Source organism: Chinchilla lanigera, unplaced genomic scaffold (assembly GCF_000276665.1).
Source record: "Chinchilla lanigera isolate Chin_1 unplaced genomic scaffold, ChiLan1.0 scaffold00030, whole genome shotgun sequence".
NCBI lineage: Eukaryota > Metazoa > Chordata > Mammalia > Rodentia > Chinchillidae > Chinchilla > Chinchilla lanigera.
Genome location: NW_004955431.1, coordinates 9,151,493 through 9,179,106, shown reverse-complemented (window position 1 = coordinate 9,179,106; position 27,614 = coordinate 9,151,493). Strand labels below are relative to the sequence as shown.

The 27,614-nt window shown below is 42.8% G+C and overlaps 1 protein-coding gene across 2 annotated transcripts in view; it reads right to left on the bottom strand.

Moving 5' to 3' along the window:
- Smad9 (SMAD family member 9) overlaps positions 1-27,614 on the bottom strand; it is a 67,305-nt gene that overhangs the window by 5,814 nt on the left and 33,877 nt on the right. Inside the window, exons 2-5 of one of the 2 annotated variants that reach the window (XM_005387676.2) lie at positions 24,491-25,095; positions 18,484-18,741; positions 12,963-13,184; positions 1,887-2,143 (exon numbers count right to left, since the gene is read on the bottom strand). In XM_005387676.2, the coding sequence (XP_005387733.1) occupies positions 1,887-2,143; positions 12,963-13,184; positions 18,484-18,741; positions 24,491-24,902 (1,149 nt within the window). In that variant the 5' untranslated portion in view covers positions 24,903-25,095. The remainder of the gene's footprint in view (positions 1-1,886; positions 2,144-12,962; positions 13,185-18,483; positions 18,742-24,490; positions 25,096-27,614) is intronic. The other variant, XM_013515879.1, reaches the window with a different exon arrangement.

Genomic DNA, 27,614 nt, shown 5'->3' with positions numbered 1-27,614 from the left:
TCTTCTCTGGCTTGCAGCCCTCCCTTGCCCAGCCCCCCAAATTCCCTTTACCTGAATCTACATTTTTTCATTTCTTGTAGAAAGAGAAAGAGATAAAGGTAATTATCCAATGGATCTCAATGCCTACAAATAGTGCCTGGCCTGACAGACGGCCAGTGCTCAAGAAATATTTGTTGACTAAACAGAGTGCTAGGATCAGTAAAAACCAGAGCTGGAGGAGACCTTACCCAAGGTCTAGTCCATCACTCCCACCAGTATTTGGTCTATATTTATATTTGTTAAGTATTTTTTAAGTCTCTGTGATACCAGCTAAGTGTTTACTTTCTGTGAATTGTGTACCTTCATAAATTTAAATGTTGAATATCTGAGAAATACATTTAGATGATCAGATTTATACGTAAGCTTTCATCTCAGTGAAATAATTACCTACGAGATGTTGGCATTTCTTTTTCATTTATAAACACAGATCTGGAGAAATTAATTGTAGGATTCAAACAATTATTCATTAAGAGCAACTGAATACCCTCTGCTGGCTCTAAAGCATATGAAAAAATTTCTGGGTGTTTGCTAATTGCCTTACAGGTTAAAATGCTATTAAAATGGTGAGTTTAAATAAAACTACTTTGTTATCAGGAAAGAAAAATGGTTTCAAGAAGCCAGCATAGCCAGGCTTGGTGGTGCATGCCTGTAATTCCAACAGTTGAGAGGCTGAGGCAGGAGGATCACCATGAGTTTGAGGCCAACTTTGCTTTGAACATAATGAGTTCAAGGCCAGCCTGAACTACAAAGCAAGATTCTGTTTCAAAATCCAAAGAAGAAAGAAAAAAAAACCAAAACTAGAAGCCAATGTAAAAATTAAAAACTGTATGCATTATTATTCTTATTCTGCAAGTATACACTAAGGACTTAGGATATAGCTGAGAGGTAAAATGTTTGCCTAACATGTGCAAGACCTTGGTTGCCCAAGTTGGCCTTGAACAATTATAAAGAGAATAAAGATATGCTTTGAATATAGTAAAACAGGACAATCTGTCACTGTAACCTTAAAGGCTAACAAAATTTACTTTGAAAAACCCGGAGCTACCCAAGTACTTCCTCAGATGGAGCGGTAATACGGTGAAAACTGTGTGATTTGTGCCCACGTAGTTTGATGAAGAAGCTCGGGTACTGAAATATTTGATTTGTGAACATCTTGCAACAAAGGAAATAGCAGGTGATGAAGTGCGGCCTTTAGCCTGAATGGGCAAATCCAGTTACTTTTCCTTCCCACCACGTAGCCTCCTTAGTGCCCAACCTTCACAGCAATGTTAATAAGATGTGAGGAATTCAGCAACTATTCTTTACTTGAACATACCCCAGTACTACCTTCTCGGGACTGATCACACACAGCTCAGTGTTTCTACCCATTTGTTTATACCTGTAATTTACACTGTCTTCTATTAGGGCAGATCTCTTTTGTAGCTTTCTATCAGTTTAACTCCCCCATTTGCCTATATGCTTCCTAAGAGTGAGGGCAACTCCTTATTTAATTAAAATAAATTTACCAGCATTTACTGGGTGATGACAGTGCCGGGCAATGTGAGGGGAAAATCTCTGTAGCATTTACTCTCAAAATTATTACTGTCACTTTATCTTCTGGATTAAAAATGATGAGATGGCTTCTTTAACTTGTTTCTCTTCCAAAAGTAAAATGCTTAAAATTTTGTCTATAGTGCTGAACAAGGCAGCTCATGCCCACAGAGGAGCGTGTCCTAACAGCTATTAATAGAATTCCAATAAAAGGACCAATCTCCTGCTGTAAACTGCCGCATCAGCCAAAGAGTGCTTTTGCGTTTTGTTTTGCTTTTCATCTTCCGTTTTACAATCTGAAAGCACGCACTCCCTACCTTAACGAAACTCATGCGGATAGTGCACATCTTAGTTAGCTCATAGACGACCTCGAAGCCGTGGTGAACCGACTGGGCGAGCAGCTGAGCGAAGAGCTGGTTGTTGAAGACCTTGAGGCTGCAGCCGCTGGGGATCTTGCAGACCGTGGCCGGGTGGAAGCCGTGCTGATAGTTGCAGTTCCGGCTCTGCACAAAGATGCTGCTGTCACTCACGCACTCGGCGTACACCTCTCCCCCCACGTAGTACAAGTGCACACCTGGGGGTGGGAAAAAAATGACTAGCCTCCTGCAAACATCACTCCCTTCTCAAGACAGGACCTGGCTGTCAGAGTCATATTTACATCACCAGTGACAGCTGAGGAAGACGTGCAGCCCAAATGCTCGCTTGTTTTCATTACTGACTTTGTTTTTTCCACAAGTCCGTTTACAGTTATGTCCCACGTACACAATCATTCTCACAGACCTCTCAGTCGGCTTTAATGTGGCTCCCACCATCCTCTCAGTCTCACGCTCATTTATTCCAAAATAAGTTCTCAGATTATTAGAAGCAAAATAAATATCATGCAAAAAAAAAAAAGCAAACAGAACTTCATGTACGTATACAAACAAAATTTAAGGTTGCTCTACTATTATATATCTATTTCTTCTGATAATACTTAAAAAATATATTGAATTTGAAAGGTGTGTTACACATCATCATAGAGTAAATCACACGTACATGTTTGCGACTGCCATTTCCACATTTTCATACCCAATCATATAAACACTCACAAGCAAAATGCAGCTTTTCCCACTTCACCTAACTTTCTTGCAGCTGAAAGAGCATCCTGAGGATGTTGCTCCTCATGCTGATTTTTACTTCCAGTTGAATTTTAGCTGACTCTTTCTCTGTGTCTGAACTGGAGGTAGATAAAGGGAAGAACTTCCAGGCTAGCGGATATTATACTAGAATGACCTTTTCCCAACTTTTCATGGGGGAAAATTGTCTAGTTCTAAGTGTAAACACAATTATAAACATAAAACCAGCATGCCATTAGAAAGTCTTTAGAGAAATGATCGGGACCATATTTGTCCATATATTTTAGGACAAAATGTAATATATCAACTTTCAAAGAACAGAGCTCATAACCTCCAGGGCACCTCAATACCCATTTGTGTAACTGTGAACTTAAAAAATATTACAGATCCCACTGCCCAGAGTTTATCCAGTTGGAAGGAGCCCCTAAGGCAACTCTGCATTCTGCATGACAACCTCCCACCATACGCACCTACCCTTCTCCCTGCTTCTTTCCCTGAATACAGTTTTGCACGTCTCAAAAGTGAAAAAGAGCCTGAGCAGAAAGGTAGTGCAAAAGAATGCATTTCAGTATTATGTCTTCTAACCACATCGCTCTGCAGAAACCCAGTCACACAGAAGCAGAGCCCTGGATTTTGGGGTCACCTGTCACCAGCCCTCTTCTCAGCCTTCCTTTCCCTCCTCACCTCCCTTACCCATCTCCTTGAAAAGCCTTAGTATGGAGACCCACAACCCAGGCAGAGGGATCCAGGAAGCGAAGGATGTCCTGGTTATAACAGAAAATGCCCCCCACCACCGCCAGCCAATATACTTTGGTTTGTGAGTCCCCGAGGTAAAAGTTCCTGTCCCAGTTCCATTGCTGGTTGCGCCTGTCTCTTAGAAACGGCTGATCACTGAGATGCACAGGTGGTCACTATGATGCATGCTGTATAAACCAATCCCCAATTGACAATCCACTTTGCCTCTGTACCTCCTGCTTGCTTATCCCACATAAGCCTTAGACCACCAGAGATCAGAGCCTGATATTGTAGGAATGATCCTGATCGGTACCTGTCAACATAAATAAATCCGCCTCCAAATCCTGGGTGTTGTTTTGGTGTTTCTGCTTGCCATTGCGTGGTTGGCTGGACCACTGCAGGGCACAGAAGTGTGGCTTCACTTTGCCACCTTTTCCCCTGCAGCCCTGGCAATGAGGTGAGGCTGCTTCTCAGATGTGGTGTTTAGTAAAAGAAGAAAACCCCAGGGTAGGGCTGCAAAGGGTTTGGTAGGTATTTAAACCAAATGGCCTTCAAATATATAACCTTCTTGGAACTTACTACATAAAATAGAGAAGATTTTTGTTGGCCCTGGTCAGACATATTTAGGAATAGTTTTCAAGCCTGTTACTCTTTTTTTTTGTACAGTAATCAAACTCAGGACTTTGTGCTTCCAGGCAGGTGCTGTGCCGCTGATCTCTATCCCCAGCTCCCCACAATCCTGTTACTTTTATATGCAACCACAGTTCAAGTCAGTAGAGTGACAAAAGCAGAGGCAAGTAGACAAATGGTTTTCTTTGCACCCATCTGCTAGGCCACATCGTGGCTTTGAGCCATCTGTATCAGATGCAAGACTGCCACAGCACAGAGCCATCCTCAAACTTTAGCTTGCATCACAAGGGACTGTTCAAACAGGTCTCTGACTCAGTAGGGCCACAGAGATGAGACATTCGCACTTCTAGCAAGTTCCCTGGTGAAGCTGATGCTGACCTAGTTGGGCTGAACTTCAAGTGTTTTCAGATAGGAATTTCACAGAATTCATTCTCCCGCTTGGTTCCTGAATACCAGCAGGCAGTCTCACGTGTTTTTATACCTCTGTCAGAATCTCGTCTCACAGATAATCATCCTCTGTGAACTATTTTATAAGGCATTCCTTGAAAGCAGTAGAGGATCCAGCTACCCAGGAGGTTAAAGCAGGAGGACTGCAAGTTTGAGGCCAGCCTGGGGAGCTTAGACAGACCCTGTCTCAAAAAAAAAGGAACTGGGATGTGGCACAGTGGTAGAGCACCCGTGGGTTCAATCCCCACTGTGGGGTAGGGGGAGCGACACATGCAGATTTTATCGCAGTATACGTTATGCCAGTTCCTGAAATGCTGACGGTGACATCATCATGCCTGCTCTTGCTGCAAAATATGCCACTAAAATGTTAGCTCTTGTATATTTGAGAACCTTTAGATAAGGAAATTCCCCTAAAGAAAGTACTGCCTTAGGTTCCAAAGACAACCCAGACAATGAGATTCTCAGGCAGGTTCTGCCTTCCCTTTAGACTATTTATATTTCCACTTGGGCTGTGCGTTTCTTTGTCTGAGCTTTCCATTGCATGTAACTACCACCGTCCCGCTTCACCAGACTGGAGAGTCTTGGTCCTGAGTATGGTTAGTTAGGGCTGAGGCACGCTGGGTTTGATTTGGGTCTGTGAGACCAGACAGACAGTGAGTCTTCTAATCCTCTTCAGTAGTCTTGAATAGCAGAGAAACAAGGAGGAAAGACTGCAGTGCTGGGGAGACTGGTAAGAATATCCCAATGCCTGGGACCTACCATGGCCAAAGAAGAAGTCAGAGTCCCACAGTGCAGAAAATGCTCTGACGGGGAGGGAGGGAAATGCCACCGTGAACAGCAGAGCCCAGGGCAGCCACCACCCACCCACCCAGAGAACTCAACAAAATCTCAGCTACCAGCACAACTCAACACTCTTCCTGGACGCTGTCTGTGAGCTTCCCCTTTGCCTTTGTGTCTCCTCATCCGCAAAGCTATTGGAAAACCTGACTTACTTTCTAGATTATCTGGAGCTTTAAAAAAGTACATGTTTCTCGGTGTGATAATAGTATTTTTTAAAACCCCTTATAAAGTAGATACACACTCAAATAAACAAGCAAAAGGATATAAAATCTGAGATTTGTTTTAAGATGGTATACCAGAAATACTGTGGAAGACATGCAAAAGAATGGCACCAAAGGTCAGTCATTACGGAAGCTGGATGTGGTAATATGAAGACTTACACACTACTCTCTACTTTCGTGTAGATCTGGAATCTTCTACAATAATATATGATTAAAAATGATATAAAAATATAAAGTTTCCAGCTGTGTGTGGTGGCACACACCTGTAATCCCAGCACACTGGAAGGCTGAGCCAAGAGGATTACAGTTCAAGGCCAACCTGGGCAACTTGACTCAGACCCTGTTTTAAAATATTTTTCAAAAAAATTTTTCAAAGGTCTGAGGATGTTTCTCAGTAACCCAAGTTTAACCTCCAGCACTGAAAACAATAAAGTAAGATAAAAATAAGTCATATTTTCAAACCCACACAGAGCTTAGGTCAGCAGACAGAGCTGGGTCTTCCACAGCACGGTGCTCACAGCTGCGTGCGGCAGAAATCCAGCATTTGCCGCACTGTCTTCCAAGCTTTGCGTAATTATTACCATACTTTTCCAGCAGATGGCAGTGGATTCTCTTGAGGAAGGAGCACCTCTCCTTAACTCACACCGAGTCACTTCTGGCTACGGGAAGGCTGTTTGCCAAACCTGAGTCGGAAGACTCCAAGCAGGTCTGGGCCCTACTGCAGAGCGCTGAACATCTTTTCTCTGCCAATCACACGCTCGGCCCCTGGGATGGGCTGTGCTACTCTATGATGCTTCTCTTATGACTGACGCAGCATTCCCAGCTCACCCCGCATCTCATCCAAACCTCACATGGGAACACAAAACCATGGAGAGTATAAGTCAGCCACAAACCCACAGCCCAGAGAGAATCACGGCATCCATCATGTACCTTTAAAGCTTTGTTTTTAAATGCATGTTTTAAAATTAACACTGGGGGGGCTGGGGATTTAGCTCAGCGGCAAAAGCGCCTGCCTGGCAAGCGCAAGGTCGTGAGTTCGGTTCCCGGTACCAGAGAAAAACCAAAAAACAAAAAAAATAAAATTAACACTGGGATCCTATTCTATAGGGTGTTTTAAAACTTTTTCTCTCCATTCTCCAGTTAATATTTTCAATATCTGTTCACCGGTATTAAATATTCTGCAAAGTTTAATGGTTGTAAGAGTATGACATCCTGTGTCCTTTTTTTTTTTTTTTTTTTTTTTTTTTTTTTTAAATTTGCTTTTTCTAACAACAAGAAGCCTTACAGGTGTCAGAACCAAAACAGAAGAGGTATTGTGAGCCGGGGATGTAGCTCAGTGGCATAGCGCCTGCCTGGTAAGCGCAAGGTCATGAGTTCGATTTCCGGTACCACCAAAAAAAAAATAAAAAACAAAAAACAAAGAAGGGGTATTGTGAGATAGGGAAACTAAGTCCTTGGGAAAGTGGGCGACCCAATCCGCACCTGGAAGGCAGATCCTCTTCCCAAAGGTCTCACAAACCAACCCCTTACCTCGGGATAATGCCTTCCATAAAACAGGAGAATAGCTGGAATTCAGCAGAGCTTGAGACACGGAAGAAAACAAAGACTGCTAAAAGATGAAAACCTAATTCCAAAAATAATTCAATGATTTGGAAGACGCAATGTTTATTTACAGACTGGCCCTAGTTTAACTCAGCAGATTTAGTGACTGTGAAAAGTGCCTCACATTTTATCACATAAAATCTACTGTTTCTCCCTTGAAGGGAAGAACAAATATCTACCAAGACACATGCAGCGCATCTACACAGACAGAAGGGAATGGCATTGGTCTTACTCCAGTATCACTTCCTATGAGAACCTAGCACTGGCCCATTAAGGTTAACAGAGCTAACTTAAATTACATCAGAAATGAGAGGTGCTCAGAAATGCTGCACTATACATAGGAAGTGGTGGATTTCTAAGAAATACCATCCCACCTCAATTCCAGAGCTCTTGCAGTCAACTGGAAGTTATGGTTTATTAAATTATTTGGAAACTGACACCATCTTAAGAGCCACTCGAAAAAGGCAGGCAAGTATTATCTTCTGATCATCTAAACTGGTTATCACATCATTCCCAATTCATCAGGAACCAGCCCCTGGCTCTGTTTTGCTCAGTAACACATAGGTATTATATGTCAGTTGTTCTTTGTCTACTTCTGCAAAGACCCTTCTAATCCTTCCACAAAGCTCCTCCTGGCTCTGAGTAAGTGCAAGTGCAGATTTTCTTTCTAGCATGACATTTTTGTAGGGAAAACAAAATCCCTTGCATCCACTTCAAAAGCAAATAATAATTCCAGTATTTTGGGAAGCTGAGGCAAGATGATGATAAGTTTGAGCCCAGCTTGGACAATTTAGCAACTTAGCAAGGACATTTCTCAAAAACAAAAAAAAAAAAAAATTTTTTTTTAAATTTTAAAAGGGCTGGAGATGTAGAACACCGTGTGAAAGCCCTAGGTTCAACCCAGTTCTGAAAAAAAGAGCAAACTGTCATAAAATGTCAGCACGGTATAAGTAAGGGCTTCTTTAATCAGCAGAGCTGGCCAGAACATACCACTACTGAGGCATGTGTTCGTGTCTTCTCAGCTGCAGGAGTCATCTCTGTAAGCAAAGCCTCAGGAAGTACAAGACAAAAAGGCAGGTGGGGCTCTTCTATCCAGCAGAGGGGGCAGTTGAGCCATAAGCAGGAGCCTCTGGAATCACTGTGGGGCTTTGTGTAAGCTACTGAGCTCTCTGACCTTCATTTGTCTCATCTGTAGGATGGGACTAACAAAGCCTTCCTTGTAGTTACTGTAAGAATTAGAAATAATATGTCTAAGTGGTGTCTCCCACATAGCAGGTAATCAGTGGGGCAGCCATCACCATTATTTTTTATTCTGCATGTCTCTGAAAACAGTGATTTGCTTGGTTTTCAAGCAAGAATGTGGATGGGTCCCATTGTAGAATTCAGTGTTCCCAACGCTTGCTGGTGTTGCTTCTAAAATACAAGTGGAGGCCTTTGATGTGTAGCGCCAACTTGTTAGTAGCTATTCAGTGTTTTGCAAGTGTGGTCAGAGTAGTAAGTTCAATTCTCTTTGCCCCAGTTAACTAGCGGGTGGCTACACATACATTGCTCATAGCAGCCCTGCCTCTGGTGTGCCTACGAGGTAGAAAGCAGCGTACAAAAGCACGGCTGAGCTGGCACCACCCCTCCCCACGAGAAAGCACAACTCACAGTGCAGGCACAGCTGCCGGGGTGGCAGTGCGCACTTCCTTTCAGAGGACCGGCCAGCTTCTGAATAACACAGAACCCAAACCCAAGTGACCGCAAATCTAACTGGATAATTTGTCAGGGGAGAAAAGGCTCATCACTAACTATGATAAAAAATAATTATTTTTCAGATGATCTTACCTCCCTCATCCCTGCTACAGTTGCATCTCAATAGAGCAGCCAGGGAGTCTTTCAAGAGTGTAAATTCGGATCACATGAATGCCTCGGCCTAAACCTGTCTTCCCATTTCACAGACTCACAGCTAATGTCTTATCATAAGCACAGGGCCCCAGCAACCTGGGCCTGTCCTCTCACTCTGAATCACACACTGGCTTGCAACTGTCCTGACCAGAAGCCAGGCAGGCTCAGAGCCTTGGCACTGCCAGTTTCCTTCGCTTGGAAAGCTTTCCCTCCAGATCTAGTTGCCAGTTCTCTTTGGCTCTCCGCTCTAATGTCACATCTTCGCTTTTTCTCAGACAAGTGCACTCCCTCTGAGTTAATTCCAGCCCCTCCTTAAGCTTTACTTTGAGACAGGGTCTTGCTAAGTTTGAGGCTGGCCTCAAACTTGTGCTCCTCTTGTCTCAGCTTCCCCGATTTCTGGGGTTACGGGCATGCACCATGGCACCCAACTCAATTTTCACCTTCTAAGGAAGCCTTCCCTGGCTACCTGGACTAAAGTAGAGCAGGCCCCTTCCCGCTGTCCTCCTGTTAGGGTTCAGATTTTAAACTGTCCCCCAAAGTATCTTCTGTGTGGAAGGAGATGGACTGTGGGGTTGCTATGCTCATCCTTGGATTCATCCTCAAAGAGTTCAGTAACTGCAGGGTTAGGAGGTGGGGCCTGGCCGGAGGTGGGCCACTGTGGGTGTGACCCCACACATTGTACTCTTCCCGCTCCTCCCTTCTCCCCCTGCTTCCTGGCTGCCATAGGATGAGCCTGTCCCCCACCAGGCCCTCCCACTATGCTGTCTATGCCTTGGAGCCAGCCAGCTTTGGGCTGGAAACTGAACCAAATGAACCTTTCCTCCCGTAGGTTGTGGGTGTCGGGTATTTCGTCCCAGTGACAGGAAAGCTAATATACTTTCCCAGCTTGGTCTTCCTCTATTTCCCTTACTATACAGATGACTTCTTGCTTGTGTTGCCCTACTTGCATGTGCTCTGTGAAGACAGGAGGTTATGTGTTGTTTTCACTGTCTTATTCCCCCTCATGCCTCGTTTGGCTGTGAACAGGTGCTCACAAATATCTGCGAGATAAATGTGCACCTTAAAAATCAGTATCTCTACTAATTAACTCTACAGAGCAAGTCCACTAACTTGCTAACCTAGAAGTGCATTTGCGGTAAACTTAGCTGTCCCTCATGTGATCCCTGCGCCATGCTGTTCAGAGGCAGATAACTGCCAGCAACCCTCGAGAGATAGGTCTGTGATCCCTCAGGAGAACAACATCCTGAACTCTTGAATATTCCAAATCAACACTTCTTTTATTTTGTGGCAGGCCTTGTTTTTCTCTTTCTCTTTTTCTGTCTCTCTCAGATAGATAGCCAGATAGCCAGATAGCCAGATAGCCAGATAGCCAGATAGCTAGATAGCTAGATAGCTAGATATTCATATGTATTTTCACAGCAGAATAATGCCTAAGTAGATTTCTGAGAATATTGTGACTTTTCCCTAGAACCACATGATACTGGAGTGCCGTCCATCCAGGAGAGCCCTGGGTTAGGTCTCCTGGCTTTTGGAGGATGTCATCAGTCCTGGCTCTTGCTCACATGGCTTCTTAAACCTCTGGATTAGCTCTCAGTGATCAACACAGAACACCTATTCTCCTCGTCTTCATCAGAAGCAAGAGACCTGGAGGAGAAAGCCTCCCATGGCAGTCAATGCTCCCCTAACATTTTCAGTCCATCTTCAGACCCACTGGTACCCACAGATGTCTTCTACGTAGAACAATCCACAAAGCCCTCAGCAAAGACATCCACAGTGTTACGCGTGAACATTCTGTCTTTAGATTTCGCTGAAGATTTCTTGCACAAATCATTTAAAGGAAAAGCCACAGCTAAGAAAATTTGCTTAAGCAAGCAACCAAGATATTATTTCCTTTGAGGAATAATAATGTTCCTGTTTTAGGGTAAAAGTGATCTTACAGATTGAGTTTCCCCTTTTGTCTTTGCTGTTGGGAAACCTGATAGTAGAATCACACAGTCAGGATGCTAACATTTGTGACACAAGTCGTCCCTTGGCATCCTTAGAAGACAGGGTCCAGAACCTGCTGTAGACACCAAACTCTGCAGGTGCTCAAGCCTCTCCTATACACCAGACTCACTCATACCCTCCCATGTACTTTAACTCATGCCTAGATGACCAACAATACCTCATGCAATGTCAGTGATGTATAAATCGTTGTCTTGGTTACTTTTTTCTCGCTGCTGGGACAAAATACCTGACGCCCAAAATTATGGAGGGAAAGGTTTATTTCGCTTACAATTTGTGGAAGTTTCAGCCCGTACTTGGCAGATTATAAGGCAGAGTGGCACGTGGCAGAGGGCTGCATCTCAGGGCAGCAGCACACAGCAAAAGCAGCAACCACACACCAGGGCGGAATGGGGGAGGAATGCCCCAAGCAGCTTCTTCCTCTCCCTTACATATGCAAACTATCCACCCCAGGGTGGATGTAGCTCTCACACCCACAATCATTCAACTCTAATAGCCTGCCCCATGGTCCCATGAGGCTTTGGAGGGGACACACAGACATAAACCATAACAATCGTTTATACTGTATTGTGTAGAGAATGATAAGAAGAAAAAGTCTGTATATACTTAGTACAGATGCAATTTTTTGCTGAATGCTTTTGATCTGAGGTTGGCTGAATCAGCAGTGTAGAACCTGCAAACATGAGGGCCAAGTGTATGGAAGTTCTCTCTTCCTCCCACTCATCGTTTCTTATGTTCTCCTTTTCATGTAGCATTTTACTGACTTGTAAGCTACCTCAAAGCTGCTATGGAAGATATAGAATGTAAATAAGTATTTTTAAAAACTGTGTTCATTAAGAGTCAACATCAGCTGGGCCTGGTGGTGCCTTCTTGTAATCCCAGCACTTTAGGAGGCTGAGGTGAGAGGATTCCACGTTCAAACCCAGCCTGGGCAATTTAGTGAGATTCTATAAATAAGGGCTAGGACTGTAGTTCAGTGTGAAGGCCCTGGGTTCAGTTCCCCGTAACACACACACACACAGAAAAGTCAACCAGTGAGTAAGTTCAACCTGTTTTTTGTTTTATTTGTTTTTTTTTTTTTTTGGTTTTGGTTTTTCTCCAGTACCGGGAACCGAACTCATGACCTTGCGCTTGCCAGGCAGGCGCTTTTTGCCACTGAACTAAATCCCCAGCCCCCAACCTGTTTTTATCAGTGCCGTGTAGGCTTACTACAGCAGGGGCATTTAGGAAGTATCTTAGGAAGGCTACTAACATCTAATGAGAGTATCTGCTGGAAATCTGAAAGCAGAGGCTTGAGGCCACCACGCTGGATGGGAGGAGAAAAGACAAAGGACCCTACAGGTACTGAGTAGTATCAGGTAGAGTCACAGCAATTCTCATGTAAGAGAAAGTATTTGAGATCCTCATGCCTCGGCTGGGACAGGCTACCACTGCTGACACATATGACACAGGCGGCCAAGGCATCATGAGTCAGAGACCAGAGGCCTCTGCCCGCTCAGCTGTCACAGCACTGCCTGGACACAGGTACCCCGTCACCCACCAAAGGCTTCCAATGCAAATCAAGCAGTATTTTTAAATCCCTAGCTTCCACATCTCCAAAGACTTTACGTGATACTAATAATCATTCAGTCACAAGTGCTCTTCCTCAGAAGTCATCCTAATTAGCATCTATATGCAATTCAAGTAATACACAACACTCCCAAGGAACAATCTAATCTTGCTTTCATATTTATCATTTGTCTTGTTTTCACAACACCCACCTAGCAGTGCATTTTACAGGACCTGCCCTGCCCCCAGCGGTGACACCAGCCCTAGGGTTGTTTCCCAAAGCTACATGGCCAATTCGTGGCTGGTTTCTGTTTCCACATTGAGTTCAGATGACTACACCAAGCTGTGACATATTGGCTCTTACCCTTTCCTATGTGTCTTCTAGTATTCTCTATGGTTGAGTTTCTGTTTACGTTTGAAAGAAGTCCTAGGCAGAACCTGTTCCTGTTATTTGAAGGATCAGTGAATCCATCTATGAGCACACTTCGGGAGGAGGCCTGGAACGTCTCCCCAACTCGGTTGTTCAGTTCATAGTAGGCGACCGAGCACCAGTGCTGGGGCTCCTCGTAACAAACTGGCCGGAAGTCTGAAAGACAGCAAGTCAGAGAGCGAATCATTACTGTCATACCTGGGGCTTCACAGCTTGCGACGGCGCCAGGCAATGAATGTGAATGCTTTAAACTAGAAAGTAGCCCGTTAAGACCAGGTGTGCAGCTTTGCAGTCTTCTAACCCTGACTCTTTCATGGAAGCTGCTTGGGGTTAGTTCATTTAGTTAGCACACCTGTGGGGCAGAGGCCTGGGTCCACAGGAATCCTCTATGTTCAGAGAATTTGTAAATATGTTCACTGGTATTCAGCGGACCCGGGGGAAGACACGCAAACAGGCTGATGTAAAAAGAAAAAAATCATCAAAATAAACACAGCTAAAAGGAAGGTGACGCCTCACCTCATCTTCACACGGGAAAGAAAACATCTTACTATCCCAAACAATCTATGGGCCAAAAAGGATAATTTTATAACAAATTAAAGATTAAAAAATCATAGTTTGAGTATAACAAAAACAAAATCAGACACACTCAATATAAAATTTTATTTAAGAAAGGCAAAAATCTTGCACACAGAGAGACTCACGTTCTCCTTTGTGCGTGTGCGGGACATCTAGTGACATGTGGCATAAAAGTATTTTACAGAGATCTGGATCTGTCATTGAGAAACCCATGAAATGTTACTTTTCATTCCAAATTTTAATCTTAAAGTAAGTTTTCCTCTAACCAACTGCATTTGAGCTTTTTTTTTTGCCACCCACACCTTTTCTCTACTTTCCTATTGATTATATTATTTCATTTTCTTTAATACACTAGTAATTTTTATGCCTAGAATGTGTTCCAATATACACTGAAATGCAAATTTTTGGAAAACATATATTAGAGGGTACCATGTGATTCACAAAAGGATCTCCACATATAAAAAGGCTCACTCTGGGATACTTTAAATATAAAACACCTTCAGACCTGCTTCTCAAATGTGGTTCACAGGACAGTAGCCTCTGCATCACCTGGAAGTGTGCAAAGAAAGCTAGTTCTTGATCCATCCCAGACCAACAGAAGCAAAATCTGTATTTAAACAAGACTGCAACAACATTAAAGTTGAAGAACATTTCACGTGGGAGGCAGAAGGAGGAGGATCTCTGTGAGTTTGAGGCCAGACTGGGCTAAGTAGTAAGTTCAAGCCTGAACTACAGAGTGAGATCCTGTCTCAAAAAAAAATTTTAAATAAAATAAAAATAAAAATAACTACAAACTTCTAAGCCAGGCATGGTGGTGCCTGCATACAGTCCCGGCTACTTGAGAAGCTGAGGTAGGTATGGCTTGAGCCTAGGAGTTCAGCCCAGCTCACCTGGGCATGTAGTGAGACCCTGCCTCAAAAAACAAAAACAAAAATCCCCACCACCAGCCAAAAAACCCTAAAAACTTTTAAGCACTAGGTTAAAATAAAAAATTAACTTATTCTAGTATCAACGGTAATACATTCATTCTCTGGTACTGAGGAATGCCAAAGTTAAAATGCAAAGCCATGCTATCTGCCTCTCAAAACACATATAAAATAGCTGGCCAGCACATTTTTGTTTTGTTTTGTCTTGTTTTGATGGGGGAGGAAGGCTAGGAAATGCTCTTAGAAAATAGCTACATTTAGCTATTCACCTACAATTTACCTCTGTTAAATACTGGTAGCGCTAAATGACTATCAGCTGTAGCATCTACGGGTCTGCCATAGGAGGGGGGTCCCTGGGCTGTCTGAAGTGTGACGGGGGGGGGGTAGGGAGGGGCATCAGCTACAAGAAAACAACAGAACAAAGTAATTATCAAACCGATAAACTGCAAAGACAGTTTGGTCCTGACTATTTTTTTGCTATTAAACTTCTGGGCTTTGTTACTGCTAAAAAGCAAACATACTAATACAACAAAACTCCTTTGCAGTGATATTGTGAGTTACCTACAAAAGCAACTGGTTGTGCCGAGATCCTCAGTGCAGGGCTGATTCATTTTCCCTTTGACTTACGAGTTAGCACAGAGCTCAAATGACTTCATGACAAGATTTCAAATCTAGGAGCTGTTCACTGCACTTCTCTCCACAGAATGGTCTTATCCAACTTACAAAACACAGAGAAAGCTGCCTTTTCCTTGACATAAACTTAATTTTCAGCTCTCATGTTGTCGTGGATTGTACAATGATCACAAAACCAGGATGATCTGTACCTGAGATACTTCAAGGTACACTTCCAGAACAGAATAGACGAAGCCTGGTTCTAACTTTGTATGCAAGGCATATTTCTCCCCAGATATTAGTCCTGTAATTCATGTGTGATCATGGCTAGGCAAATGGTATGCATCCAGTAGATGACATTTTATTCGGAAGTGATTCAAAGCACAATAAAAAAAAAACCTCTAAGTCAGAAGAAAAACTTTTGGGAGGACCTCAGAATAACTAATGCCTTCAATTTTCATTCCTAATGTTAGTTCAAAGGCATCTTGTTACAGCCCTAAGTGGGAGAATTCAACCACATAAAAGCTCAGACTGATCTGCCTTTATTCAGTTATCTACACAAGCAGTCTCACACTAGGTGCGCACAAAGATTGCAAGTGGGGCTTGCTAAAAAGGCAGATTACTGGTCCACAAACAGAAATTCTGAGTAGATCTGAGGTTGGATGTAGCTATGTACGTTTTAACAGGCTCTATGGTAATTTTAAGACAGGGGTTGGAAATTCTAGGAAGCTGTGGATAAGGCATTTCTCTGAAAGAAAACAAACTGTGATTGTAGTGGAAAATATTAAGATGGTCCTTTTGCAGGTCCTTGAGTAATTCTATCTGGAAAGTTAGGGACTGAACATAGAATTATCAAGTAGACAGCTATTCTGCTCTTATGCATATACCCAATAGAATTGAAAGCAGGGACTCCAGCAGATACTTGCCTGCTAAGATTATAACAGCCTTACTCACAACAGCCAAAAGATGGGAACAACCCAAATGTCCAACAACCAAAAAACAGGCTTTTTAATATGGTATATTCATAAAAAGGAATATTGTTTGGTCACAAAATACTGATACATGCTACAACATGGAGAACTGTGGAAACACTTTGCTAAGTGAAATAAGCCAGACACAAATGTGCAGACAGTACTTGCATGAGGTAAATCCATAGGAACACAAAGTAGATTAGTGGTATGGGAACTGCTGGTTAGTGGGTAGTTTCTAGTTGGGGCAATAAAAAAATTTTGCAAATAGACAGTGATGATGGCTACATAACCTTGTGAATGTACTTAATACCGCTGAATTGTACTCTAAAAATGGCTAAAATAACAGATTTTATGACAGATCTATTTTACCACAACTGAAAAATCAATCTAACACACAAAAATAATTTAATTGTACACTTGAAGGTAGTTAATCATACAGTACATGAATTCTATATATCTCAATGAAACTGTTAAAAAATAGAAACTGAGCCAGTTAATCTCAAAAGTTCCATTTACCCTTATTTATCTGAGAATGTACTATTCGGATTGGCCCCTTGCTATGAATCACTCAGAGAAGAATTATCTTCTTTGAAATGCAAAGGGCTGTGCCCTCTGTGGGGAACTAACCAGCTTCTCCATCCCTGCTGGGGTCTGGGAAGAGGAAAGACAACAACCACCTGCCAGTGTGACCAGGGCCAGAATACAGTCAGTAAAGGAAATCTTTATAGCACAAATGGATGAATGCTACATACACATGCGTTCTGTGACAAAACTATCCTGTCCTTAACCATGGCTCTGTCCTCCAATGACCCTCAGTGCTACCTCCTCCAGTCCATCGCCTCTTGGTGTCCCCACAAGCTTGCTTTAGCTCAAGTCCTTATGATCGCCTGCCTGGATTGCTACAGCCTCTAGTACATGTGGTGACTTATTTACGTGATTCTTCTCCACAGCCAGTGGCTCTTGATGATCAGAGACATGGTTTGAATCATCACTGCACTTTTAGCATTGGCTCAGTGCTGGACATTTCGCAGATGGGGGATCACTACCTGCTGAATTAATAAAATCTGTACCTCTACTTCTGAGCTCTAATATCATGTTCCAAACACCTGGGTGGTAATTTCCTTACTTAACAAGCAACTGAAATGAGCGATCACTGCATTACAGCTCTATGCTGAACACAGAAAGGACAAGGAATTATGTAAGTGGACAAATGTAAAAGTAGTTACGTGAATAAATGGCAGAGGAGGCAAAAAGGAAACCTAACTCAGAAGAAAAGAGGCAACTGCCCACCTACCCCGTTTTCTTTATACAGTGCTGAGGACTGAACCCTGGGCCTCTTCACTCAGCTATATCCCCAGCCCTTTTCAAAGTTTTGAGACAAGGTCTCACTAAATTGCTCGGTTGTTCAGGGTAATTATGGACTTCCAATTCTCCTGTGTCAGCCCCTCAAGAGTGCCGAGATTACAGGCATTTATCTTCCCACATTTTATAAATTCTCTGAGGATTTTCGGTTGATCTTTTCATTCCTCCTTTAGCAGTTAAGACAAGGTTTTCAGAGCATGAGATTTTCATAAATATCTGCCAGATGAATGAATTCATGAATGAATGAATGAATGATGCAGATTGTAGCAGCTGGCACTAAGTGTGGGGACTGAGAGAACACTAAATGTTTGCCTTTGGGAACTTGTTAGCTCCAGATACTACTTATCTCCCACTTACGAGGTGCCTGTAAATCTATTCCTGGACCCTCAACTCTGACCCACTTCACAGGCGTGGAGGCCAAGTGATTACGGTGAGGCAGTAGACTCTCCCCTTCTTTCGCGTCCACTTTCAATTCCGCAAATAAGTTACCAAAGATCTCTCCCGCAAGCTGCTGCCCCAGCTTCACAAAGCAAAGGGTGAGAATGCACTGGCTGCAGCGAGCCTCACTCTGCCACATGGGCATTCTGCACACATCTTTTGTAGCGGGGACTCCCTTTTGATTCTTGAAAGAAAAAGCTTAGCCCTGATCTTCCATGTTTCTCTGCTTGGGTTAAAGCAATACTTTAATCTTATTTTACTGCCATAAAGAATCTCTCTGGAATTTCCCAGGGATGGTGTTCAAATCCGTTTAGCTTCTGAGTACTTCCAGGGAATCAGATCCAGAAATCAGAGTGGAACCACGGGGTGGCTACAGAGCTGTTCCCAGGTGGGTGTGGTCCTGACACTGGCAGAGGGCGAATGGGATCCGATGCCTGTAGGAGACTGGCTTGCAAAGCACCATAAAGTATTACGTGAATGCTGGTTATAATGCTTATGCTTGTGATGGATGACCGTAAATCACTGCTTTTGGTCCAATTTTCCCATAGACGGCGGCTCTTACTGACCTACCTGAGTGTTGATAGGGACTCTCGGGCTCGGAAGGGCTTCCCGGGGAGTGGGGGTAGCTGGCTGAGCATGGGGACTGGGAGAACACGTGGCCAGGCGAGAGAGGGAGCGCAGGACACGGAGGCTGCTGGAAGGAGTCGGGGTAGGTGGCATTGTGTGGCATGAGCGGCTCGCTGTGCAGGGAGGCGCTGCGGAACTTGGCCAGGAGGCTGAGCTGGGGGTTATATTCGCTGTGTCTGGGCACGAGCACAGGAGGCAGCACTAGGGAGAAGAAGGGAACAGGAGAGTGAGAACAGCATCGCTCATCAGGACAGAACCCAGGACACATGAGCATTCTCGTCCGGCCTGTGGTGACAACACACTTTCCTCCTTGGGAACACCCCTCCATGGTGTGTGCTCACCATGAAACTGCCCAGGAGGCCCCAGGTCTGCCCCACACATGGATATATGAGCCACACCAAACCCAAAGCCTTTCTCTTTGTCACCTGCATCTGATTTTTTTTCTTTTTCTTTTTTTTTTTTTTTTTGGTATAGGCAATCGAACTCACGACGTTGTGCTTAGCAGGCAGGCACGGTGCCGCTGACCTTTATCCCCAGCCCTACCACCTGCATCTTAAGCAGAATTAATGACAAAGTTCCACGGGGCCTTTCCACTTTCAGCACTCCACGGAGGACTGCCTGCTCACGGCTACCTTGGAATTGACTGGAGCTGTCCTGGCACCTGGCCTTCTGGGGAACTGGTTGTTTACGTCTCCCTTTACTTCTGCCAATAAAGGCTTTCTTTAAAAGGCACCATTGGTTTCAAGGGCTTGCAAGTGAAACCCTAAGTGATGTCCAGAATATTCCGCCTTTCCAGATTGTGCTGAATTATTTAGATGATCAACCTCAATTCCAGGCACGATAGTGCTGCTGGAATAAACACATTCTATTTGTCCTTGATGCAGAGACTTAAAGGTGAGCAGCTAGAAGCTATTAAGTAAAACATAAGCAGCGAGTAGTAATAAAAGTGAACAAGTAAAAGATCAGCTACAGTCAAAAAAATCTATAAATTAAGTTTGCTTCTTTTCATAGGTCCCTTCTGGGTTTCAAGGGTAAGCTTTGTCTGGGCACTCAAACCTCCTGGTGACATCTAAAGGAGCACAATGAGGTAAATATAGGTGCTGAAATGCAGCCAGGAACCAACGTAAATTCCAGATAGAGAAGCGGGGAAAATAGAAAATGACCAAGGAAACAACAGAACAAAACTTCCCAGAGCTGAAAAGGATCTGCATCTTCAGGTGGAAAGAAACACAGAGTGCAGAGCCCAGTTAACAAAAAAAAGATTTGGGCCTAGTCATACCACCTTTGTACCTCAAACACTGAAAGGTGAACGGGATATTCTGGAAACTCTTGAAGGGTCACAGTGACCTACAGGGAAATGAGACTTGAATGTTCACCTCGACACTAACCGCTAGAAGACAACTGACTAATGGCCTTCCAAAGGAACAGTCTCACCCCTAAATCCACAGCAGAAACCAGAATAACTAAAAATTCATATAGACTACAGTATGAACTAAAATATAGATATCAAAACTGAGAGGAGGAAATAGGGCAGAAAGTCATCCATATATAGCTCAGTCCTCTTTTATGTTAGAAGGGTGATACATTATCTAACGGTGAGAAATTTGGAAATAGACTGTAAGTATATTATCTATAGTTACCTCCGTGATTGGTAGTAATTCTGACAACTGTATTTCTTTTTTTTTTTTTTTTGGTACCGGGAATCAAACTCAGGATCTTGCCATGCCAGGCAGGTGCTCGTGCCACTGAACTATATCCCCGGCCCCGAAAGTAATTATGGAAGGGCAAAGAACTAAGTAAGAAATGTTTAAAAGATGTTTCCAGGGACGGGTGAGTTAGTTCTTACTTTTAATCACAGTATCGATTTGTTAGCACATGAAAACATTGATAAAAACTTTCGTAAGAAGTAAATGTCATAAAACTGGTCTAAAAAGTAAGATCTTAAAAAGGTAAATATTTTGGAACATTTGAGACATTCAATAACAATAATAATACAAAAAAAGTAACAACAATCACGAAACATACATACCATTTGCTTTTTACCATAATACATTTATCTCTTTCCTAACAAGTGACAATTTTGAGTTGTATGAACAGAAAATAAATTGAAGCAGATAAATGAAAGGTTTTAAATGAACTACAGATGAGGATAGCAGAGAAACAAATGCCTTCTTCTCCTTGATACATCAGTATTTTTATAATGCTGCCTTGAACATTAGAGAACAAACACTCCACAGCACTGTGCAAAAGTGACATGGAGGGCTGGCATGTAAGTCAGTGCAGAGCATTGGCCCAGCGCATGGGAGGTCCTGGGTTTGATCTCCAGCACTGCAAAAGACGAAATAAAAGGAAGGACACGGACTTTAAACAGCGAAGTTTCCTTAAGTGCATTTCCTGTCTATGCAGGAATGAAAAGGTGACTTGCCTCAAGCTAGCAAGGGGTCAAGGTAGTAAATAATATGTAGCTTCTTCTTCAATACTTGTTTATCACAGCATGAACGTTCAAATGACACTTCCTTTTGATGAGCAGAAACTAACACTGATGAACACAACACTTCATACCCTTCTGAACGCAAACTTTCATTTCCTCAGTAGATCTTGGTGAGGCACCAAGAGCAAAGAAAGCATGTGCTTTTTCTTCATCGTGAGTGACAAATATCTTGGTAATATATTCTACCATCTAGGTGAATGTTTGCAAAGAAGACTGATGGTATTCTTCTGGTTGTTTTTTAGCTTGACTCATTCAGTTTCCTTAGATCTCAACTGGTCATATTTTTAAACACCATAGCTGAGCATGGTGGCCCACGCCCATAATCCCAGCACTCGGGAGGCTGAGGCAGGAGGATCACTGTCAGTTCTAGACTAGCCTGGGCTACATAGTACATTCAAGGCCAGCCTGAACTGCATAGCAAGACTGTCTCACAAAAAGTTTAAAGACCTTCAAACTACTATCTTTAATTACTTAATTCTGTTTCCATATCTCAACTGCTGCTTGCAAATACAACATAGAATTTACAGACATCTGTCTGTATTCTGTACCACCTTTTAAACACCATGCCATCCTTGTCTCTGTGCTATACACTGCAGAGAACCAGGAGGAATTACTGGATGCAGAGGCACGCAAAGCAAAAACAAAAACCTAGAAATACTTTAATTTTTTTTCCTTAAAGGTTATGTGGATTGGATACAGTAAGGTTATTTCATGTAAAAGAGAAATTACACTCCTGAAATAACCTCCAGCCACATGGGGTAAAATCATCATACTTGGTGAAAACACTTTTGCATGGCTTCTACGAGACCCATGCCAGGCAGTGTGTGGATTAAGAACCTGAAGACAAGGGCTGGGGATTTAGCTCAATGGCAAAAGTGCCTGCCTGGCAAGCGCAAGGTTGTGAGTTCGATTCCTGGTACTGGAAAAAAAAAAAAAAAAAAAAAAAAAAAAGAACCTGAAGACATTTCACCATTAGTGACCCATTCATGAAGAGATCAGGATGGAAACTAAGGTTTAAAGTGTTTACAAGTTCTCACAGCAATTTGACAGAGTTATTTTATATCTGTCAAAACAAGTAACTTTAAAAATTGGGCTTGTATTTTATAAAGTCCCTTTACAATTTTATTTGCCTAGTAATTCATCTATTTTGTAAAAGTCCTGACTTGAAGAACTGAAAACTTAAAAAGCAAAAACTGATGCTTCATTATATACAGCTTGAGAAGCACTGAAATCTATTCCTTACATGGACATGTAAATGAAAATCAGAATGCAGCTTTCAATGTACGTGAAACACACCATAAAAAATAAAACTTCACAGGCACCACTTAACCTTGTATTATAATTAGGGACTCAGCAAACTTGTTTAACATTAACATTTCCAATGTCCTCAGAATATTTACTTCGAACACACCTAAGTATATGTAAGTTCTGCTGTTTCATTAAAATGATCTATTAGGAGTAAAAATCTGTATAGTTTAAATATCATTTTAAATTCATACACTCTTGACCCATCTTTCTGGAAACTTAAATCTAAAATATGACGATGCGAAATCTATCTACATATGTAAAACCTTGATACTATCATCCTAAAAGGAACTTAATACGGTACAGAAAAGGTGAAACAACAAATAGCTCTTTAAAATTAGGTTTTTGCTGGGCATGGTGGCACACGTCTGTATTCTCAGCACTCGTGAGGCTGAGGCAGGAGGATCCTTGCAAGTTCAAGGCCAGCCTGGGCCATATAACTGAGTTCAAGGCCAGCCTGAACTGCATAATGAGACCATGTCTCAGAAAGACAAAATAATAATAAAATAAATAAATAAATAAAATTAGGTTTTTAAGTACACAAAAGGAAAACTGGATGCACTTTACTCTTACAAGCTGTTACAACTTTTTATATTTTATAACTACATTACTTGTGACAGAGAAAGTATTTCTTAACGAGCACTTTTCCATTTAGGTATGTATTTTTTGTGTGTGTGCCAAGAGTTGAACTCAGGACTTTGCATTGTACCACTGAGCTATACCCCCCCACTAGGTGTGTATTTTGAATGCCTCGTACAGCTCAAATCTTTGAGACAAAAATAGAATCAAGTCATCTTTGTCATAAACTGAGACGTGATTAATTTTTTTTTTTTGGAGATATGCAAAGAGAACTCAAAGAGAAATATTAAAAAAAGAAAGAAAAAGCAATGATTTCCTTGATTTCAGGGAAATGCTTCAGATCTGCAAGAACGTGGGACCTTGTCATAGCTTCCACAGACAGGGTCGCAGCACTGGAAGAAGCGGTCTGGGAAGCACTCACACCCAGGCGGACGACTCCCGTGACTTTCATCAAGGCTTTCACACACATAACAGGCCGGCAAACTCTGGGAGCCTGAAGAGCTGCCTACGTTCTACTGATGCAGGCCAGGCATGGCTACCGATCCACCCCTTCATTAATGTGACTGAACGCTTGAGCCGCTGCCTAGACAGCACTGTCTCCTAATTGGACACGGGCAATTTCCCTGAGCAAATGTGTCAGCCCTGTGGTTTCCTGGAATGAGGCAGATGGCCAATGAAAGAAAGAAGGCTCCTATTAGAAAAACTACATTCCTGCCTGGAATACCACAGGGACACTCCATCCAAAGAGAACGGCAATAGAACTGTTACAACCAGCGTGAAGGAACGAAGGTAAACATCAGGCTTCTCTAGGGAGCAGGTGGCATGTGGATACACACACGTATCAGTGTGTGAAGAGCTTCAGAACAGCACTTTCCTATATTTTCAACTGCATTTAAGAATTGCATTCACGCTCAGCAGCACAGTGCCTGCCTGGCAAGCACAAGGTCCTGAGTTCGATTCTTGGTACCACAAAAAAACTTTTAAAAATTGCATTTATTTTCTTAGCAGAGCACTTACTTAGCGTGTGTGAGGCCCTGGGTTGGATCCTCAGCACCAGAAAAGAAAAACAAAAGAAATTCATACATCATATTTAAGGACAACTCCCAATCTTTCTCCAACCTGTCTTTAGCCCTGGAATAACTTTCATCAAGCCTTTCACTGGCTGTTTTCAGATCGAGATATGAAATGCCTTCAGCTTATCTGAGCTTAGACAAAGTGGAGCCAAGGAACTTTCCTCGGTTTAGCTCAGGACAGTTCGGTGTAGTTGGGGGGCACGTATCTATGTTTTCACAGCTAATCATTATCAAGGCCATTTTAAGACCTTTCAAAACCTTAAGAACCAGGAAAAGGAAACGATTATGATGATTCCTTCTAAATTAAGCCAAATACAATGACTCTCCTCAAAAACACACAAAGCTTACATGTGTGTTGAAATTAAAATTTCTTCTGCCTAGATTTTTCTGGATACAGAACGTCGGATTTGCTCTTCAGAATCGAACCTCATTTTCTCCACCAGCAGAGACCCGTCTGTCACCTTAACTCTGCAACAAACCCGGACACCACGAGCAAACCCACCTGGGGTCTCCACTCGGCAGTAGTGGTAAGGGTTGATGCACACCTCTTTCTGCTTGGAGCCAAATGGGAACTCACAGCACTCCAGGGGCTTCAGCTCATGGTGCGACTGCAGGTCCGGCCATCGCCACACGCGGCAGTAGATAACGTGGGGCAGCCCCTTGCGGTGGGACACCTGCAGACGCCCGTCTAGGGACCGAGGGATCGTGACACATTTGCTGGGCTGCCCCGGAGAGCTGAGGGCCCGCTCCAGCTCGTCCATGGCCCCTTTCTTCTTCTTTAGTTTCTTCACTAGAGAGTCCACTGCCTTCTCGGCCCACTTCTCCTCCTCATCTCCTTGCTTCCAGCCGAGCAGTCTCTTCACTGCAGGGCTGGTGAAGGAGAAGAGGGAGCTGATGGGGGAGCTGGGGTGCATATGAGGTGGACCACAGGAGTCTGCGCACAGGAAAGGAGACTCGTGACCCTTTAAGGCTTGCTGGGCCCCGGGGAGGTCAGCAGCAAGGAACTCCCTAGGGACGTCATAGGTGCAAGGCTGTCTCTTCTGGAAGCATCAGCCACAGATTCAGCGTGGCGGCTTCCTCCAGAGCCCCCCAGTGGGCCAGCCAACCCTGCAAGAGAAGGAAAGGCCTTGGTGAGCTCAAGCCAGGGAATTTTCAGAAAAGTGTAAAGAGAGAAGGGAAAACACATTGTTCACATGTTTTAACTTAAAAACTCTTACTCATCTTTGACCCTGGCTAGCCACCCCGTGACCATCACCACCTCCTGGTTATGGTCAGGGCCTTCAAGAGCTCTTTCACAGTTTGGCTCTGTCTTTGCCAAGACCTGAGGCCTAGCTCAACTTGCCGCTCATCCAGTTCACTGCAGTGACCTCTGGAGTGGCTTTTCTCCCTTCTCTCTCCTTCCACTCTAATCCATTTACTGTGCTTCCAAACACAACTTTTACCAAGTCATTTTCCTGTTTAAGAAATTATGTGGTTCCTGCGTTTCCCAAGCGTGAAGTCTCTGCCTGGGTTTCCTGGGCCTCCATAATCTTCCTTCAAAATGTTCATGCTTCATTTTTTAGGCTGCACAAAAAATCCAGCCTCACTGTAAGAAGTATATACAAATGAAAAGGGGGGAAAAAATGAGGGTCCCTAGTAGTCTCACCACGCAGGGAGAGCCGCTCTTTCACATATATTGTTGGCAAATACTTTATAGGGTGGTGGTTCTCAAAGTGTGTCCCGAAGATCCCTGGGGTCCTGAGGCCTTTAGCAGAGCTGTGAGATCCTCTCTTTTCCAATTATGTATCTCTGTGAACAAAATTCTCTTCATACACGTAAACCAAAACAACAGATCTCACAGGCTATATGCCGAAGTGGATATGAGAATCCTGATGTCATTTAATTAACTAAGAACTAAAGATATAAAATAATCACAGTTTGTTTGTTTGTTTGTTTGCTTGTTTTGAGACAGGTTCTCACTATGTAGCCCAGGCTGGCCTTGAACTTGTGGCAATTCTCCTGCCTCAGCCTCCCAAGTACTGGGACTACAGGCACCACCTTGCCAGGCTCTCCTCTAATTTTTAAAACACAGTTTTTAATGTTAAAGTGTTCATATATAAAGAATTCATTATTCCATTATGTAGTCAGATGTATTCATATATAAGGGATTCATTATTTTTAATGAATCAATAAATATATTTTTAAATTTCTTACAGTTTTAATGCTTCAAAGGGAAAAAACGAACATACATAACCCACATAAGCAAAAGTTTCTTGGGATTCTCCACACAATTTTTAAGTGGAAAGGAGTCAAAAGACCAAAACATTTGAGAACTGTCCCTCCACAAGTCACACACGTCACGCTCATAAATGTATACACCAAAAAGTGCTATTCTCACACTGGCTCATCTGAAAATCAGCTCAGTTCTTCCCTCTCTCATCCAAAGGGGACATTCCTTCCCAGTTATTCAGCCAGCCCATTGAAATTTCCTGAGGTAGAACCACATTTCCTCTCCTGTGAAAGAGCTGCTTTAAACAAAACCTACCCCCTTCCTCCTCATTTTAGGAAGCAGCGACCTCATTAACGTTTAAGCGGTGGTAGGTGGTCACCTCTTGGAGCAAGCTGACTCATTTTAGTCTCCTAAAACCAATGTAGCTCATAATCTCCAACAACTGCTTGTTCAATATACATTAAATGTAATTATTCTCCTTTGCCTCCCTGAAGAAAGTCACCTTTTTGAGTCACATTATGTAAATACTGTACCGCCTCCACCCAACACACGCCAATGCTAGGGCTTGAACGCAGGGCTTGAGCATGCAAGGCTTGTGCTTCACCACTGAGCTACTTCCCCAGCCTTAAATTTCTTTCAAACAAAAGTAATGTGTGACCTGGTGCCCTGGTGATCATTATCAATCGCCCCCTGTGAGCCCGATGTCAGCCTAGTTACACAAAAATTGATGACATTTAACAAGTAGAATGCGAGGCTTACATCACTTTATTTCTTGTATGGACCTCATTTAAGATTGTACAGAGGTAAACTGTGACGGAAAGAATGAAGGACTGGACAGCTGTTCTTTTCCACTTGGCAGTTTGACTTCTGCTCACTCTTATTTGAAAAGGTTGATTTTGTGGCTTAACAATTGTAAACTTATAAAATATGATTAAGTTACTCTGTTTAAGCTGTGTTTATGCTAGACAAGCTGCCTCACAGCAATGGCTGGAGAGGAGAGGAGCACACACCACACAAAAGAATTTGAACCTCAAAGAGCGCTGGATTATGCTTAATTTTACATAGGATTTGTTATTAGTAAGTTATGGTTTAGGTCAGTGACATAATATAAATATTTATGGTTTAGGTCAGTGACAGACAAAAGACTTGTGAAAACGTTCAGCAGAGCTCAACTAAGTATATCTTTTTAAAAAACTTTTCTCAAGTAAGTGGAATCCAAAATATACAATAGATATTAAGAAAGGGAAAGAAATTGCTCAAAAGAAGAAACAGCTGGGATGAGGGAAAGGAGAAGAAGAAAGAAGGAAGGGAAAAAAATATATATATATATATATGTACACAGAAGAAGAGCTGAGATAATTGTACTGCTGGTGTCTAATGGTTTACTGAAAGGAACAGTTAATCCTTTATTTTTTTT